This window comes from Lepus europaeus, chromosome 1 (assembly GCF_033115175.1).
Source record: "Lepus europaeus isolate LE1 chromosome 1, mLepTim1.pri, whole genome shotgun sequence".
NCBI classification, from domain to species: Eukaryota; Metazoa; Chordata; class Mammalia; order Lagomorpha; family Leporidae; genus Lepus; species Lepus europaeus.
Genome location: NC_084827.1, coordinates 151,641,607 through 151,657,150, shown reverse-complemented (window position 1 = coordinate 151,657,150; position 15,544 = coordinate 151,641,607). Strand labels below are relative to the sequence as shown.

Genomic DNA, 15,544 nt, shown 5'->3' with positions numbered 1-15,544 from the left:
ATGCGTCCGCTGACCAAGTTTAACACTAAAAAGCAAAACGCGCAAGCGAGCGCGAGGGAAACAGCATGGGACCGCGTCCACCCAGGCTCACCTAGCCTGAGCGCCAACGCCCTCCGAGCCCCCAGCCCCAGCTCTCCCCGGAAACCGTGCGGATCCACGCGGCCGTGCCCCGGCGCTCAGCCCAGGTCCCCAAGTCCCGGCTCAGCGTCCCCCGGTGGCCCGCGGCTCCGTCCCCGCAGCGCCGAGAGCGCAGGTCCCGCCACAGAGAGGGGGTGGGGAGCACCGGAAACGCGTGTCTCGGGGCGGGCACCGCCCGCCTGCCCCCGCCTCCGGGCTCTGCGGCTTTTTAAGGCCGGTGGCTTCCGCAGCCAAGCCTGGGGCCGGGCCAGCGTGGCGCGGGCGACGCGGGGCCGCCTCCCGAGCCGTAAGTAGCCGCGTGGCTGCGTCTTGGGGGCGCCGTCCGCCCGGGAGTCACGGCGTCTCCGGGGTGCAGCGAGTGCCCTGCACAGCCTGGGGGTTGGGGGGTCTCCGAAGAGCCCTGCGGTCCCGCCCTCCCGTTCCCCTTCCCAATTCCCCACGGTTCCCGGGGCTCTGGGCTCCGCTGGAAGGGAGCGAGCACCCGCCGGCCCTGCGGGAGTTGGGGACGGTGCAAGTTTAGGGGGAACTTGGGGGAGGCCTCCGAGCGGCGGACGCCGGGTCTGCCTCGCACCCGGGGCCAGCAGCTCGGATCCGGCAGCCAGCGACGAGGACTCTGAAGGAGGTGGCACAGGGTGGACGTTGTCCAAAGGCAGGATGATCACCCCGGAAACAGCCAGTTTGAGCGCGGGTTCAGCCGTGTAGTCACGGTGAAGCGCCCGGATTTAGCGGGGAGACCGAAACAGCGGAGAGCGCGAGCCGCCTGGCGGCCGGCTGCAGCAGGTGCAGGCGGGCGGACCCCCGAGATCCGGCCCCCGTGCTCTGCGCCGCTCCGGCTTCGGGGAGTGGAACCCGGCCGTGCGTAGGGTGTCGGGCCGGAGCTGGAGCCTTCTGGGTGTTTTTGCCCAGACATGCATGGCCGGAACCCAGAGCCAAATCTCACTTCCCATGAGGTTCAGAGGAGGAACCACGCAAGAGAAATAGACGAACCCCACCTTCCCCCACGTGCCGTTCCTTCTTTTGAACTTGTAATCTACCTTAAAAGCACTTGGAGTTCCTTACGAGAGAACACGCACTTTCTGTGCTGAGGGGCACCGGGATTCTTTGGCTCGACAGGTGTGAGCAGAGGGCTGGGCACGGGTGCAATGGCCCTGGTGCCCTATGAGGAGACCGCGGGAGTCGGGCTGCAGAAATTCCACAAGCCGCTTGCCACCTTCTCCTTCGCAAACCACACGATCCAGATCCGGCAGGACTGGCGGCACCTGGGAGTCGCTGCAGTGGTTTGGGATGCGGTGAGTGAGCCCTGGGGTGGGGGGCTCAGAAATCGCCCACACTTGATTATAAGACTGGTCTTTATTTAAACCAAAAGCCAAAGGCCCAAGGCTTTGTGGGGGCATAATTCACATACCATACCCTTCACCTGCTGAAAGCGTGCAGTTTAGTGGGGTTTTTAGTATATTCACGTGGCAGTGCAGCCATCAGCATCTCGGTATAGATTTTCACCCCTACCACCACCACCACCCTGGTCCTTTGGCTCTCACAAACCCTGTGCCCCCACAGGGATTGCCTTTTAAAGGTGCCTCAATGAAAGCTGAGGGGAGTGAGATGACTTGCCAGTAACAGCGCCTTTAGAAACTGGGGCCAAGGTAACCCTGCGAAAACTAGTGCTGTAACAAGGAATCAAAGAATAGCAAGGAATGGGAAGCCCCTGAAGACTCAACAGGAAGCGGAGCTGTCAGTGATGCCCCCAGCATGCATAGCGAAAAGCAAGATACTGCCTGTATAGGATGGGCTGCAGAGCTAACTCACATGCAGGTTTATCCTCTCCTACCCCACACAGAAGCGGACAGTAGCTCAGGGAACCCCAGGCACTGGGCTCCTTTTCCTGTGGGTGTGGGGTTGTAGCCCCACTGCCCTGATCCTGGCTAAGGAACTGGCCTTTCCTGTAAACACAGTCGCAGGGGGTGTGCGTGTCGCTTCTTCCTGTCTTAGCTCCGAATTCCCCCATCCGGCAGGCCCTTGTCTTGTGTGGGTGGCGCTGCTGAGCACTGCTGTCCCTGGTAGGGGCCTCGAGTGCTTTGTGCCTGCTCTAGGACAGGTGGCCTTGTAGCAGCAGCTAAACTCCCAGGTGTGGAGTTGAAGCAGGCGGGTGTGTGTGTGGGGGGGGGTGTCCTTCACAGCCTGTGCGTGGTGACCTGCAGCCCTGCAGATTCTAGAGCACTGGTTGACTTAATCATAAATCCATGCTGTGTTTCCACCCAGGCCATCGTGCTTTCCACGTATCTGGAGATGGGAGCCGTGGAGCTCAGGGGCTGCTCTGCCGTGGAGCTGGGTGCTGGCACAGGGCTTGTGGGCATCGTGGCCGCCCTGCTAGGTGAGTGTGATGCACTGGCTCACTCCCTGGTGAGCAGGACTCACGGAGCATTTGCTGTTTTCTTGCACAAAATTCACTGTCAGTTTTCCGCTTGTCCAGTTGATCTTTCCCCTGTACTTGGGAGTTGTGGGCCCTGGTGCTCTTGACTCCAGTAAGACTAACAGGTTCATTTCTTTTCTCTCCCTCTCATTCTGGTGCTCATACTTTTCATGAGAAATTGCTTTCTCCCTTTATTATTTAAAGATTTATTTATTTGAGAGGCAGGGGGGAGGGTATTCCATATGCTGGTTCACTCCTCAAATGGCAGTAATGGCTGGAGCTGATCTGATCTGAAGCCAGGAGCTTCTTCTAGGTCTTCCGTTTGGGTGCAGGGTCCTAAAGACTTGGGCCATCTTATTCTGTTTCCCCAGGCCATAGCAGAGAGCTGGATCAGAATTGGAGCAGCCGAGAACCGGCACCCATATGGGATGCCTGCATTGCAGGTGGTGGCTTTACCCCCTATGCTACAGTGCCAGCCCCTGCTTTGTCCCTTTAAATTCTATGATGTTGACAATATGACCTAAGGCAACCTGAATTTCAAGCAAGATAATTTTTTTTAAGACTTACTTATTTGAAAGGCAGAGTTACAGGGAGGGAGAGACAGAGACAGAGATCTTCCATCTGCTGGTTCACTCCCCAATTGGCTGCAGTAGCCAGGTCTGGGCCAGGCCAGTCAGGAGCTTCTTCTGGGTCTGCCACTTGGATGCAAGGGCCCAAGCACTTGAACCATCCTGTGCTGCTTTCCCAGGTGTATTCGCAGGGAGCTGGATCGGAGGAAGTGCAGCAGCTGGGACTCAAACTGGTGCCTATATGGGATGCCAGAGCTGTAGGCAGTGGTAGCTTTACCTGCTAAGACAGTGTTGGACCAAGGAGGATAACCTTACCCATGTAAATAGTTTGCAGGTGGTAAGTGCATACACCATCAGGTATAACTCCGAGGGGAGGAAGAGCAGATGGTCTCTTTCCTTCATTGCTTGAGGACACTGCTGGTTTTTCTCTTCTAGGGATGGTTGGTGCTACTATGTTTTGTACTGACATTTTATAGGAAAAAATGGCATTAACAGTGTACATTTCTGAATTGATTCCAAGGTTTGTCATTTTTTTTTGTTTGGTATACAGACATTGATTTAGGCCGAGAGTATTTTTAAGTCTCATTATTATTCATTGTTGATTTTTTTTTTCTACAACTTCTGACTGATAGGGTTCAGGCTGGTCTAGCCAGTGTTGAGGTTGACCAGCTGCTAGGATGCCACACGTTATACTCATCACTTCAGTATCATCACCTGGGGCTCCTGCTGACATGCAGTGTCTAATGTGGTTGCTCTGGAGGGGCCGTGAGAGGCTGCGTGTGCAGCAAGCTCCCAGGGATGGTGCAGTCACACTTTGGTAGAAAGGATCTGGGGTTAAAGACCACATGGAGGTCATCACAGTGTTTATAGATACTCAGACGTGCTCAGTCTCCTCTGTTGTTGTCTTTCTCTGGTTACTTACTTAGTCCACAGTGAGGATCAAATGAGACTGTGCAGAGAAATCTATTATTTGGGGGCCAGCATTGTGGCCTAGCATGGTTTGGCATCCCATATTAGAGTGATGGTTTGAGTCCTGGCTGCTTTGCTTCTAATCCAGCTCCCTTCTAGCACACCTGGGGAAGTAGAGTATTAGGGCCTCAGTGCTTGGGTCCCTGCCCCCAGTGTGGGAGACCCAAGGAGGTTCCTGGCTCCTGGCTTCAGCCTGGCCCAACCCCGGCCATTATGGGCAGATGGGAGATTCTCTCTCTCTCTTTCTCTCTGATGGTAGAATGTGTGTCTCTGTCTCCCTCTCTCTGTCACTCTGCCTTTCAAATAAATACAACTTAGAAAAAAAACCTGTTAGCTCACCGACTGAGACAAAGCAAATGTCCCCTGGTGATTGCGGGACTGTTTTTTCTGATTTAGAAAGCTGGGTGTGGGAGGCTGGGGAGTCAGAGTAGGGTATTTAAATACCATCCCAGAGGTGTTAACTGTCGGTCCTGGGAGTGGGTGGAACCACAGAGCAGCTAAAGGCGTTGGTGTTCTCGTGGCCCAGCTTCCCCATCATCCTTGTCTTTTCCTGCCCTGCTCCAAAGCCTTAACCACCGCCTTCTTTCTCCTGGTTTGCAGGTGGTTGTTTCTGGGTCTGTTTCTTCCGGCAGGCTGAGGCTCTTAAGGAATGGGACCCCGTCTCATCTGTGTGTCTTGGGCCCTTGAACAGCACCTGCCACTCAGTAGCTACTCAAATATTTTGAAATAACAAGTAAACAAGCTAGATAGAAGTTTTTCTGTAATAATAATGAACGTGAATGCTTGTGATAAAACCAATATAACTCTGCTGTAAAACTGTACCCAAAACAGTTTAAAGGGAAAACAAAGCTCACCAGTGATCCTAATTATTCATAATTATGCGGTATAATTGCTATAGCATTTTGGTATGTTCCTTTCCATTCTTTCTTTTCTTTTTAAACATTTATTTCTTTGAGAGGTAAAGTTACAGACAGAGAGAGGGAGAGATAAGAGAGAGGTCTTCCATCCATTGGTTCACTCCCCAAATGGCCGGAGCTGGGCCTGTCTGAAGCCAGGGGCTTCCTCCAGGTCTCCCACATGACTGCAGGGGCCCAAGAACTTAATCCATCCTCCAGTGCTTTCCCAGGCACATCAACAGAGAGCTGGATTGGAAGTGGAGCAGCCCGGTTTGAACCAGCACCCTTATGGGATGCAGGCACCGCAGGCAGAGGCTTAACCTACTATACCACAGCACTGGCCCCTCCATTCTTCTTTCTTTATCATGGTTGTAATTATGGTGATACATGTGTGTCTGTGTCTGCAGGTGTGTATGTATATCATGGTATACATGCACATGATTGCTGTCTGAGGGACCATAATGTCATAAGCACTTCTTGGTGCTACTGTATGATTTTCATACTACTTGTAGTCACTACAAAGTATTAGGCTGGAGAAAGTTTGATATTGAAACCTGGAGGTAAGAAAAAGGTAATCCCTTTTACAAATAGAAACAGTGAGAACTAAAACATGTATTGACTTTGAAATGTCAGAAAGGGATTGATCTCTTCAAATTTTTTAAATTTTATTGGAGAGGTGGAGAGAGAGGTTGGTGCAGAGAGGGAGGAGGGAGGGGAAGAGAATGAGCCAGCAAGGGATGGAGGGAGGGAGATACCTCCCATCTACTGGTTCACTTTCCAAATGCTTGGGAGCCAGGAATTCAGTGCAAGTCTCCCAGGGTACATGGTAGGGACCTAATCACCTGAGCCATAACCTGCTGCCTCCCATGGTGCACAGCAGCAGGAACCTGGAATTGGGAGTAGAGCTGGACTCGAACCCAGGCACTTCAGTATTGGATGTGGGCGTCCCAAGCTGTGCTGAATCCCACCCTGTTCCCTTTTTTAAAGTGTTTTCATTTTTTGTCACTTTAGTCTTGATTCCCAAATTCAGGGGGTTATCTCATGGAAGCTCCCATTCTAAGTCTCATGGGAGGGGGAGGGTAAAGACACATGCCAAAAAAGAATCCTCCACTTCCCCCAAACAAAACTAAAAAACACAGCAAGCTGCAGGTGCTGTGCAGGATGCTAATAGCGGGTGATGAGACTGCCCTTTGAAAAGAAAGCCAGCTGCCAGTTGCTGCGCAGTCCTGGGTTCTGTGCATTTACAGTCTCATTCTCACAGTGACCCTGCTTGTTTAGGAAGACATGGCTGGGTTTGAAACAGGGGCTTAACAGGGACTAAGTGTCTTGTCCAGGGTCACATGGCTAATGCTTGGGGTTAAAATTTGAATGCAGTTCTGACTTTGGAGCCTGGTTCTTGATTTGAAAATCTCCCTAACCTTTATGCTACATAGGAGCTATTCGTAGAAGAAAGATGTCCCACCTTGAAGATAGGATTCTATAAATTGGGTTTGGGTCAAGGAATGGGGATTGTGACCATTTCCCATGAGATGTGATTGCGAGCAACTCCTGGGACCAGCATCTTAAAACCCAACACTTGGCAAGAAACGGTCTTGTCCTCTTCTGCAGTTCTAGCACCCGTGTCCGTGGAACCTTTGACTTCTCTGTTTGTGTGAGCTGGCTTCCTCCACCTGGCTGCCTCCAGCACCTGCAGCCACATGCTCAACCTGACCTTCCTTACCAAGCGCATCCTTCTTCCTTTGTTCTGAGTTAGCGTCACTGTCCAAGTCGTGACCCAAGCCAGCCAGCGTCGAAAGGCCTGGAAGGTGCCCCTGTCCCTTGGTCCCCTGAGTGCTGGCTGGCTCTGTCTTTACCTCTTTCTTGGAGTCAGGCACTACCATTGCACCAGGAGGTGAATGGATTTTTCCCTTTCCACTCCCACTGCCTGGCTCCAGCACTCACCCTCCCACCTGGATGTCTCCTCTGCCTGGTTTCTTAAACAGCTGGCAGTGGCCCAAAGTGGCAGGATGGATGGGGAGTGTTACCAGAGAAGCAAGGGTTCTTGTCTTCGCGCAAGAAAGAATTCAGGTGTGAGACAGTAGTAGAAAGCAAAATAGCAAGGTTTATTAGGGTAGGGACATCCGTAAGCACAGATGGGCACCTCTCCAGACAGAACCTGAGTAGCTCAGGCTGGGGGAGAGCGAGGTTACATGGTTGAGTGGAGAGAATACACCTGAGCAGGCTCAGCAGAGAGGCGGAAGGCTGAGCACAGTTTACATTTAGGCCAGGGTTTTTAAGGGGATGGGTCTTGTCTTCCCGCCTCTTCTCCTCCTGGAACAAAGGACTTTTTGGATGTAAATACAAAAAATTCCTTTCTGAGTTTTCCCCCTGAAGTTATCAGACTGGGAGAAGCCTGGCTGGCCTCGCCTCCCTTAGAGGAGCCTAAGAGGAAGGATGGTTATCAGGCAGAAGGGGCAGGGCGTTTGAAGTGCAGATACTGGGCCACACCTGGGAGGTTATCGGGATAACTGAGATGCGGATGCTGGACCTAGATGTCAACTCCTCAGGCCTCTGTCACACACACATAAGCTCATTTCTGACTTCCTACCTAACAGGGACTCCTGGGTTTAAACATTGCTGTGCCTGCTTTCAATCCCTGGCTTCCTGGCCACGCTGTGTGCTGTCCTCCAGCCTCACCCTGAGAAGTTCCCAAGACACACACACTGCTCCCGGTCTGCCCCTCTGCTTCGAATACCCTTTCTCCCTCTCCCTCCCCCGGGTGATGCCGTGTTGCTTAGGAGTCGGCCCACAGTTCCCGTGCTTTGGGCGTCTTTCCTTGGTCACTGCTCCTTTTGAAGAATTTCTTCGTTGTGACCACATGGTTTCCTGTGCACACCCACGTTCCTGTTATTTTCCTTCCCAAACCGCATCACGCTCTTGCTTATGTCTCTCCCACGGGAGCTTCTGCCCTCTGCGTAAGAACGTTCTTGCTTGTCGTGTATCTCTAGCACATCATTTGTGCTTGGACGTTTGAATACATTTCGGCACTGCTCACACACCTGAAGTGGTCACCTGCATTTACACCGTCTTCCAGTGCTGAGCGGCCCGCAGGCGAGGTGGTCTTAGTGAGTCAGTTTCCGTTGTCTTACGTGCTCTGAATGTTGTCTCTGTTACTCGGCGTGCGTCTCTTGCCATCTTCGTGTTCGCTGCCTGTCCTTGCTTCCTCTAACTCACTGGGTTGACAACAACCCAGCTCGCCTGTGTCTCTGTCCCTGAGCTGAGCTAGGCTGGAGGAGACGTTGCTGCTGGAGCTGGCTTTAAATTTTTCAGACCCCTCCAGGGGGCTCGCGATGCCGCTGGGCAGTCACGCTCCACTTCCTCTCTTCCGCAGCTAACTGACTCATTCATGTTTCTGATCCTGCAGATCTCCAGGCCTTCTTCCTCCACTCTCACTCTCAGCCAATGACATTTCTTCTTTGAGCAGGCTGGCCCTGACCAGTCCAAAGAGATCTTCTGTAGCCTCCCAAGCCTGCGTCCGGCGCTACGGGTGTCTGTACTGCACTGAGCTGCTCTGCACTGCTGCCTCGCCCCTTTCTCCTTGGTCACGCCCATCTGCATGCAAATTGGGTTCCCTTCCCCACCCTAAGTGAAAGGAGAAGCTGCCTCAGTGGCTGCTGCTTGGTTGGTGGGAGGCGATGTGTAAGGTGACCCTGGAATGTCCTGCCTGGCACACTTGAGAGCGAGGAAGCTCTCTGAGATTGTCAGAGGCCACTGGCGAAAGATAGGACACAGCCTGAACATTAGTAATGACTGCAGTTAGCAACAACATTCCACAGGTATCCTCTGTGAGTTCGTAACCATAAAATCAACCCAGTTGGTCATCTTTTTGAGGATGTGGAGAAACCAGTGCTTCACTTTTTTTTTTTTTTTTTTTTTTGACAGAGTTATAGACAGTAAGAGGGAGAGACAGAGAGAGAGGTCTTCCATCCGTTGGTTCACTCCCCAGATGGCCAATGGCCATGACTGCCGGAGCTGGGCCAATCCAAAGCCAGGAACTAGGAGCTTCTTCCGGCCTCCCACACAGGTGCAGGGGCCCAAGGACTTGGGCCATCTTTTTCTGCTTTCCCAGGCCACAGCAGAGAGCTGGATCAGAAGAGGAGCAGCTGGGACTTGAACTGGCACCCATATGGGATGCCGACATTGTAGGTGGACTTACTGCACCACAGTGCCGGCCCCACATATTCTGCTTTTTTTAAAGGACAACTTACTGCCTATCCCTCTTATTGTGAGAGGGGTGGGATGGGGTCTGTCTCAAGGCTGATGGCAGCCACTCAGGTATTTGCAGAATTGATGGATGTGACAGGGGAATGACATTAAGATCCTGCTCAGACTTCTGGACTCCCTAGCAGGTTAAGTAGTCTCTGAAATCCCTGCGGCAGACATTACAGAACATAGAGGTGCTATGGAGGCGATGTGCGAGATCCTAGGTCACTCCAGTGTTGCCGTGAAGTGCTAGGAAATCCAGAGAGGCAGTTCTAAGTCAAGCTGGGAAAAGGCTACCTGCCGTTTTCATTATCAGAAGAGCTGAAAACTGTTGGGTTCTGCTCGCTGGGCCGCACGCTGCCAGGCAGTGACTGGTCCGATGACAGGTACGGGCCTGTACAGGCTAAGACGGAGCACTTTTCATTGGCCTCCCAGTCTGGGCTGTAAGTGTCAAGATGAATTGCACACTGTCCCAGTGTGACGTTAGCACACTGTGCAGGCTGCCGCTGCCGTGGCACTTCCTGAGCTAGTCTGCAGTCCCACGGGGACCCCCAGGAAGATAACAAACACACGCAGATGGTTTCATCCAACAGTTTCACAGCTCAGAATGTCTGGGGCCCAAACCAAAGCAGATGCCTTCTTAGACTATTGCTGCAGTGTGGCTGAGCTGTATCGGGGCTCACCATTTACCGAGTGCTTCACCCTAAGGGTAACTGCAGCCCAGCCTCTTCTCACCCACCTTGGCTCAAAGAATTACAACTTGTAGCTGCCCATCAACAACCCACAGGAATCAGATTGATAGAAAAATTGCCTCATTCATTTTCTGCACTAAAAGTAGGAACGTAGCACTTGACCTAGCATTTTAACCTATGTCATTTTAAAATGATGCAAAAAAATTTTTTTTTCAAAATATGTGGAAAATGTGTATTATGAAAATGCTCTGGGTGGATTTTGGAAAAGTTTCTTGTGCCAAAATGGACTCATGTTTCATTTTTTCCAGAAACTGAAGGGCCCTTGTATATGTATTACATAAACACACAGAGACTGGCGGTTTCAAGACAGCCTATAGAAAGAGGTGCACTGGGCTTTCTTAGTAGCCAGTTAAAAAAATGTCGTGGGCCAGCACTGTGGTGCCGACATCCCAAATGGGTGCCAGTTTGAGTCCTGGCTGCTCTGCTTCCATTCCAGCTCCCTGCTAATGGCCTGGGAAAAGCAGTAAAAGATGGCTCAAGTCCTTGGGCCCCTGGCTTTGGACTGGCCCAGCTCTGGCCATTGCAGCCATTTGTAACTCTGCCTTTCAAATGAATTTTTTAAAAAAAGTTTTTTTAAAATTTCTTTTAGAGACAGACACACAGAAAGCAAGCTCCCATCTACTTGTTCACTCTCCAAATGCCTGCAATGGCCAGGCCTCGACTGGGCTGAAGCCGGAAGTCGGGAAACGAATTACTTCTTGATCATGCCTGCTGCCTCTCGGGGTCTGTGTTAGAGGACGCTGGGGTCAGGAGCCACTTCTGGCTCTTCTGAATTCTGCAAGCAGAGGAATTTGGAGCCAGAGCCAAGAATCAAACTCCGGCACTCTGATGTGGATGTAGGCATCTTCTTATTATTATTAAAGATTTATTCATTTGAAAGAGTTACACAGAGAGAGATCTTCCATCTGCTAGTCTACTCCCCAAACGGCCACAATGGCCAGACTGAAGCCAGGAGCTTCTTCTAGATCTTCCACGTGGGTGCAGGGCTAGTACTTGGGCCATCTTCTGCTGCTTTCCCAGGTGAATTATCAAGGAGCTGGATCAGAAGTGGAGCAGCTGAGACTTGAACCTGTGCCCAGATAGGATGCCAGCACTGCAGGCAGTGGCTTTACCCACTATGCCACAATGCCAGCCCCTTGGGATGTAGGTATCTTAACTGCTAGGCTAAATGCTCCTCTCACCTAGCATCTGATTTCTGTCTTCAGTGACTTTTTTTCTAGACTTTAACCCTCAGAACAGCCTTCTCCTGTCTTTGGTATCTTGTCATCTCCATACAGTAGTGTGCGCCCACATTCCTGCTTGGATTCCATCTTACTCTGAGGCCTACTAACGTGACGATGGCAGGTGAATGAATGAAGTGTAGTGACAGCTATCCATGCTGGATGAGCAGCTGATCTTGCAGAATTCAGGAGCATCAGCTTCTGTTACTTGGTGACTGCAATGTATTGGCGCAACGTCTGCATCGAGCAGGTGCATCAGAGACCAGGGAAGCCTTCAGTCCAGCAGTAGGCACTGCGGAAGGAGGCTGTGGTGGTGTCCCGCTCTGTTGCAGCAGCTCACAGAGGCATGGAAGGCTGCCTGTCGTGTGTGTGTCAGAGACACCCCACCGTGAACTCCTGCCCCTCGCTACGTAGCAGAGCTGTGCTGACCTGCGTGTTGCTTTCTCTCTATCCCACCTTGTAGGTGCTCACGTGACCATCACAGATCGAAAAGTAGCATTAGAATTTCTTAAATCAAACGTTCAAGCCAACTTACCTCCCCACGTCCAACCCAAAGCTGTTGTGAGGGAGCTGACGTGGGGACAAAACCTGGGGAGTTTCTCACCTGGAGAATTTGACCTGATACTTGGAGCTGACATCATCTATTTAGAAGAAACGTTCGCGGACCTTCTTCAGACCCTGGAGCATCTCTGTAGCGAGCAGGCTGTCATCCTTTTAGCTTGCCGAATCCGCTATGAACGCGACAGCAACTTCCTGGCAATGCTGGAGCAGCAGTTTACTGTGAGTAAGGTTCATTATGATCCTGAGAAAGACGTCCATATTTACAAAGCACACAAGAGAAACCAGAGGGAGGAATTATAGTCGGTTAGAATTCGCAAGCACAGCGTCGTCGAGTGTGTCAACTGGGTCCTAGCCCGGGACTCCAACCATAGTGGCTTCCTGTACAGAAAGGGTACTTAGACCTTCGCAAGGGCCTGAACACCTGTACAGAACTAAAGCAGCACAGTGCTTCATCCTGCGCCGACGGCTACTTGGATTTTATGCCCTCTGCACTTTCACGGACATTAAAGCAGAGTGTGGGCTTTTGGTTTGTGTTGTGTCTGTGTCTGTGTCCCGGGCTGCTGCCCCTCCACCATTGCACGGATGACATGGTCGCGCTGCTCTCTAGATGTCTTTACCAGGTCATGTCTTGTCAGGTTTTTTTGTTTTTGTTTTTTTGTTTTTTTTTAGATTTTTAAAAATTTATTTGGAAGAGTTACAGAGAGAGCTCCCATCTGCTGGTTCACTCCCCAGATGGCTGCAGTGGCCCGAGCTGAGCTGGTCTAGAGCCTGAAGCTAGGAGCTTTTCTTGGGTCTCCCACATGGGTGCAGGAGCCCAAGCACTTGGGCCATGCTCTGCTGCCTTCCCAGGCACATTGGCAGGGAGCTGGATCAGAAGTGGAACAGCCAGGACTCAAACCGGCGCCCATGTGGGATGCTGGTGCTGCAGGCCAGGGCTTTAACCCACTGTGCTACAGCGCCAGCCCCTCTTGTCAGTTGTTTTAAACACATTCTGAGATATATCATGTTGTGTCCAGTTGCCAAATTCCCTGAATAGAAAACGAGGTTCAACACACATTCCTCAAGCAGTTAGTGCTTTTGAAATCTTTTGGTCCATTTAGATGTTAACCATTAATTATGATGTCAGTTTTCTGGGATCTCATACCATGCTTTTGGTATGGTTCTAGGTATGTAAATAAAGGAATAAATAAAAACAGATTTTTAGTTTTTTATATATATTTAAAGATTTATTTTACTTTTTATTTGAAAGGTAGAGTGACAGAGAGAGGGAGAGAGATCTATCTGCTGGTTCCCTCCCCTAAATGGTTGCCAATAGCTTAGGCTGGAACTCCATATGAGTCATCTACATGGGTGGCAGGGGCGCCTGGCTGCTTTCTTGGGTGCATTAGTGGGAAGCTGGATCAGAAGCAGAGAACTTGGCACTAGAGCAGGCACTCTGATGTGCGATGCCAGTGTCATAAGCAGTGACTTAATCTGCTGTGTTACAACACTGGCCCCTTATATATATGTTAATTTTACCAAAGCTTTATTTTGAAAGCGTGTCATTCCCCAGATGGCTGCAATAGCAGAGGCTGAGGCTAGGCCAGGCTGAAGCCAGGAGCTGGCAACTCCATCATGGTCTCCCACATGTGTGGCAGGAACTCAAGTACTTGAGCCAACACCTGCTGAATTCCAGGTACAATAGCCAGGAACTGCATCAGAAGTACAGTGACTTGGCCAGTGCTGCAGCTCACTTGGCTAATCCTCCGCCTGCGGCACCAGTACCCCGGGTTCTAGTCCCGGTTGGGGCGCTGGATTCTGTCCCGATTATTCCTCTCCCAGTCCAGCTCTCTGCTGTGGCCCAGGAGTGCACTGGAGGATGGCACCAGGTCCTTGGGCCCTGTACTGCATGTACTACCAGGAGGAAGCACCTGGCTCCTGGCTTCGGATCGGTGGAGTGCATTGGCCACAACGCGCCAGCCGTAGCAGCTACTTGGGGGATGAACCAATGGAAAAAGGAATACCTCCTTTCTCTCTGTCTCATTCACGGTCTAACACTGCCTGTCAAAAAAAAAAAAAAAAAAAAAAAAAGGCACCTGGCTTCGGATGGGCATAGCTCTTGCGGTAGCGGCTATTTTTGGGGGGTGAACCAACAGAAGGAAGACTTTTCTCTCTGTCTCTCTCACTGTCTAACTCTGCTTGTTGAAGGAAAAAAAAAAAAAAAGTGCAGTAGCTCAAACTTGAACCAGTACTGATAGGGGTTGCTGGCACCCCAAGCTGAAGCTTAATCTGCTGTTCCAAATGCCCATGCCAGTTGGTTTAGCTATTTTTTGAAAGTGCCTACAATCTTTGACTGGAATAGAGTTATAAGCATTTTAAATCCCATATTCCATGAACTTCTTTAAGTACTCCCATGTTCTTAGAACTCCACTATAAAGAATGTTGGTAATTTCTAAGTGAATTACCTCCAAAGGGTAGGGTGTGAAGCCTGGTACAGTCTTAAAATAGTTTCTAATAGAAACTATTTGTTGTTTCACACAAAAGGATCAGCATTTTAATTGATCAGAATTCTTAAAGTTCACCGAATACTAGATTGCACCACTGGTGGGACAAAAGAACACTGGCAGGCATGTTTTATCTTAGCAAACAGAATTTGTGCTTGGAGAAGGTACAGGTGGTACCTTATCCTCAGACTTCAAACGTGAACGTGGTATCCTGCTCATCGGGGGAGCTCAGTGAACACTGACTCACGAAATGAGATCCTTTTACAGCTTTCTTCCTACCTAAATCTCTGCTTTCTGAGTTCTTGCCCACAGTAAGGGAGCAGTATATTCTAGGGGTGTTAACATATAAACTCATACTCACAACAAAATTACCATGAATTTGTGTAAAAGATTTATCTCCACAATAACTACCATTTGTTATACTTTTAGTTTACTTATGGGAAGCACCAATTCTGAACACATCAAAAATAGAACTGTAATGTACTTTAAAGAGATTACTATGTAATGTACCCAGTATTGTAGGTGGACCTGGATCTGGAGCCTGACTTGGTATTTGGTGAACTGGACATGGAATCTACCTTAGCACTTACTGCCCCCGGACCTCCACCTAGAGGCAGGTGGCACCTGAAGAATGGGGCGAGTCCACAGCGGGTGGACACTCATGCCTTCTTAGCACTCACACTGAAAGTGTTGAATCTGGGCTGTGCTCAGCCCTGCTTCACTTTAGAATTTGAGGATTAGAGTTCAAGTTTCTTTCTGCCCTAAAGTCACAATACACTCTTGTTTCTGCAACCAGGGAATGAGGGTGGAACCTTTAGTATCAGTAGAGAACGTTTTGTTGGCCAACAGCGGTTGTTCTGAGAAGAGAAGGGAGAACAGCGCAGGTGAGGGAAGGAAAGCGGCCCACGTCACCGCCCTGAGGAAGGCTGGCTCGTTACTTCCTGAAAAATGAAAATATGCACTGAAAGGCTTGAAATAAAAATGCTCTTCAACATGATAAGTACTTCCTTCTTCTCAGTGTCTTGGAGTATACTAGCTTGTATGTATCTGTACTAACTCGTGTGTGTAACAGCCCGAAGTTTCAAAGAATCTGACTCAAAAGAGAGTCGTGGTTAACTGAACTGTAGTATGTCTGTACTACAGGAACAGTTTGGAAGCCGGTCTGTGTAAGAATGGGGCAGGAGGAAGAAATACACACTGCGTTTACATGTGTATGCACAGATTATCATTAAAAAATAAGACTGCATGGGGCCAGCACCGTGGTGCAGTAGTTTAATCCTCCACCTGTGGTGCCAGCATCCGAT

The 15,544-nt window shown here is 50.5% G+C and overlaps 1 protein-coding gene across 1 annotated transcript; it reads left to right on the top strand.

The window, feature by feature from the left end:
* Positions 1-345: 345 nt before the first annotated feature.
* On the top strand, positions 346-12,283 carry METTL21A (methyltransferase 21A, HSPA lysine). Its single transcript, XM_062190466.1, has 4 exons — positions 346-424; positions 1,252-1,427; positions 2,398-2,509; positions 11,660-12,283. Exons 2-4 carry the CDS (start codon positions 1,281-1,283, stop codon positions 12,055-12,057), a joined length of 657 nt encoding a protein of 218 aa, XP_062046450.1. The 5' UTR covers positions 346-424; positions 1,252-1,280; the 3' UTR covers positions 12,058-12,283.
* The last annotated feature ends 3,261 nt before the right edge of the window (positions 12,284-15,544 follow it).

What these genes read in the sequence shown, in the direction of transcription:
- METTL21A (XM_062190466.1), top strand. Translation starts at nt 1,281, where the DNA reads ATGGCCCTGGTGCCCTATGAGGAGACCGCGGGAGTCGGGCTGCAGAAA. An exon ending in CTGCAGTGGTTTGGGATGCG is followed by an intron (nt 1,428 to 2,397) that starts GTGAGTGAGCCC and finishes GTTTCCACCCAG; the next exon opens with GCCATCGTGCTTTCCACGTA. An exon ending in CATCGTGGCCGCCCTGCTAG is followed by an intron (nt 2,510 to 11,659) that starts GTGAGTGTGATG and finishes CCCACCTTGTAG; the next exon opens with GTGCTCACGTGACCATCACA.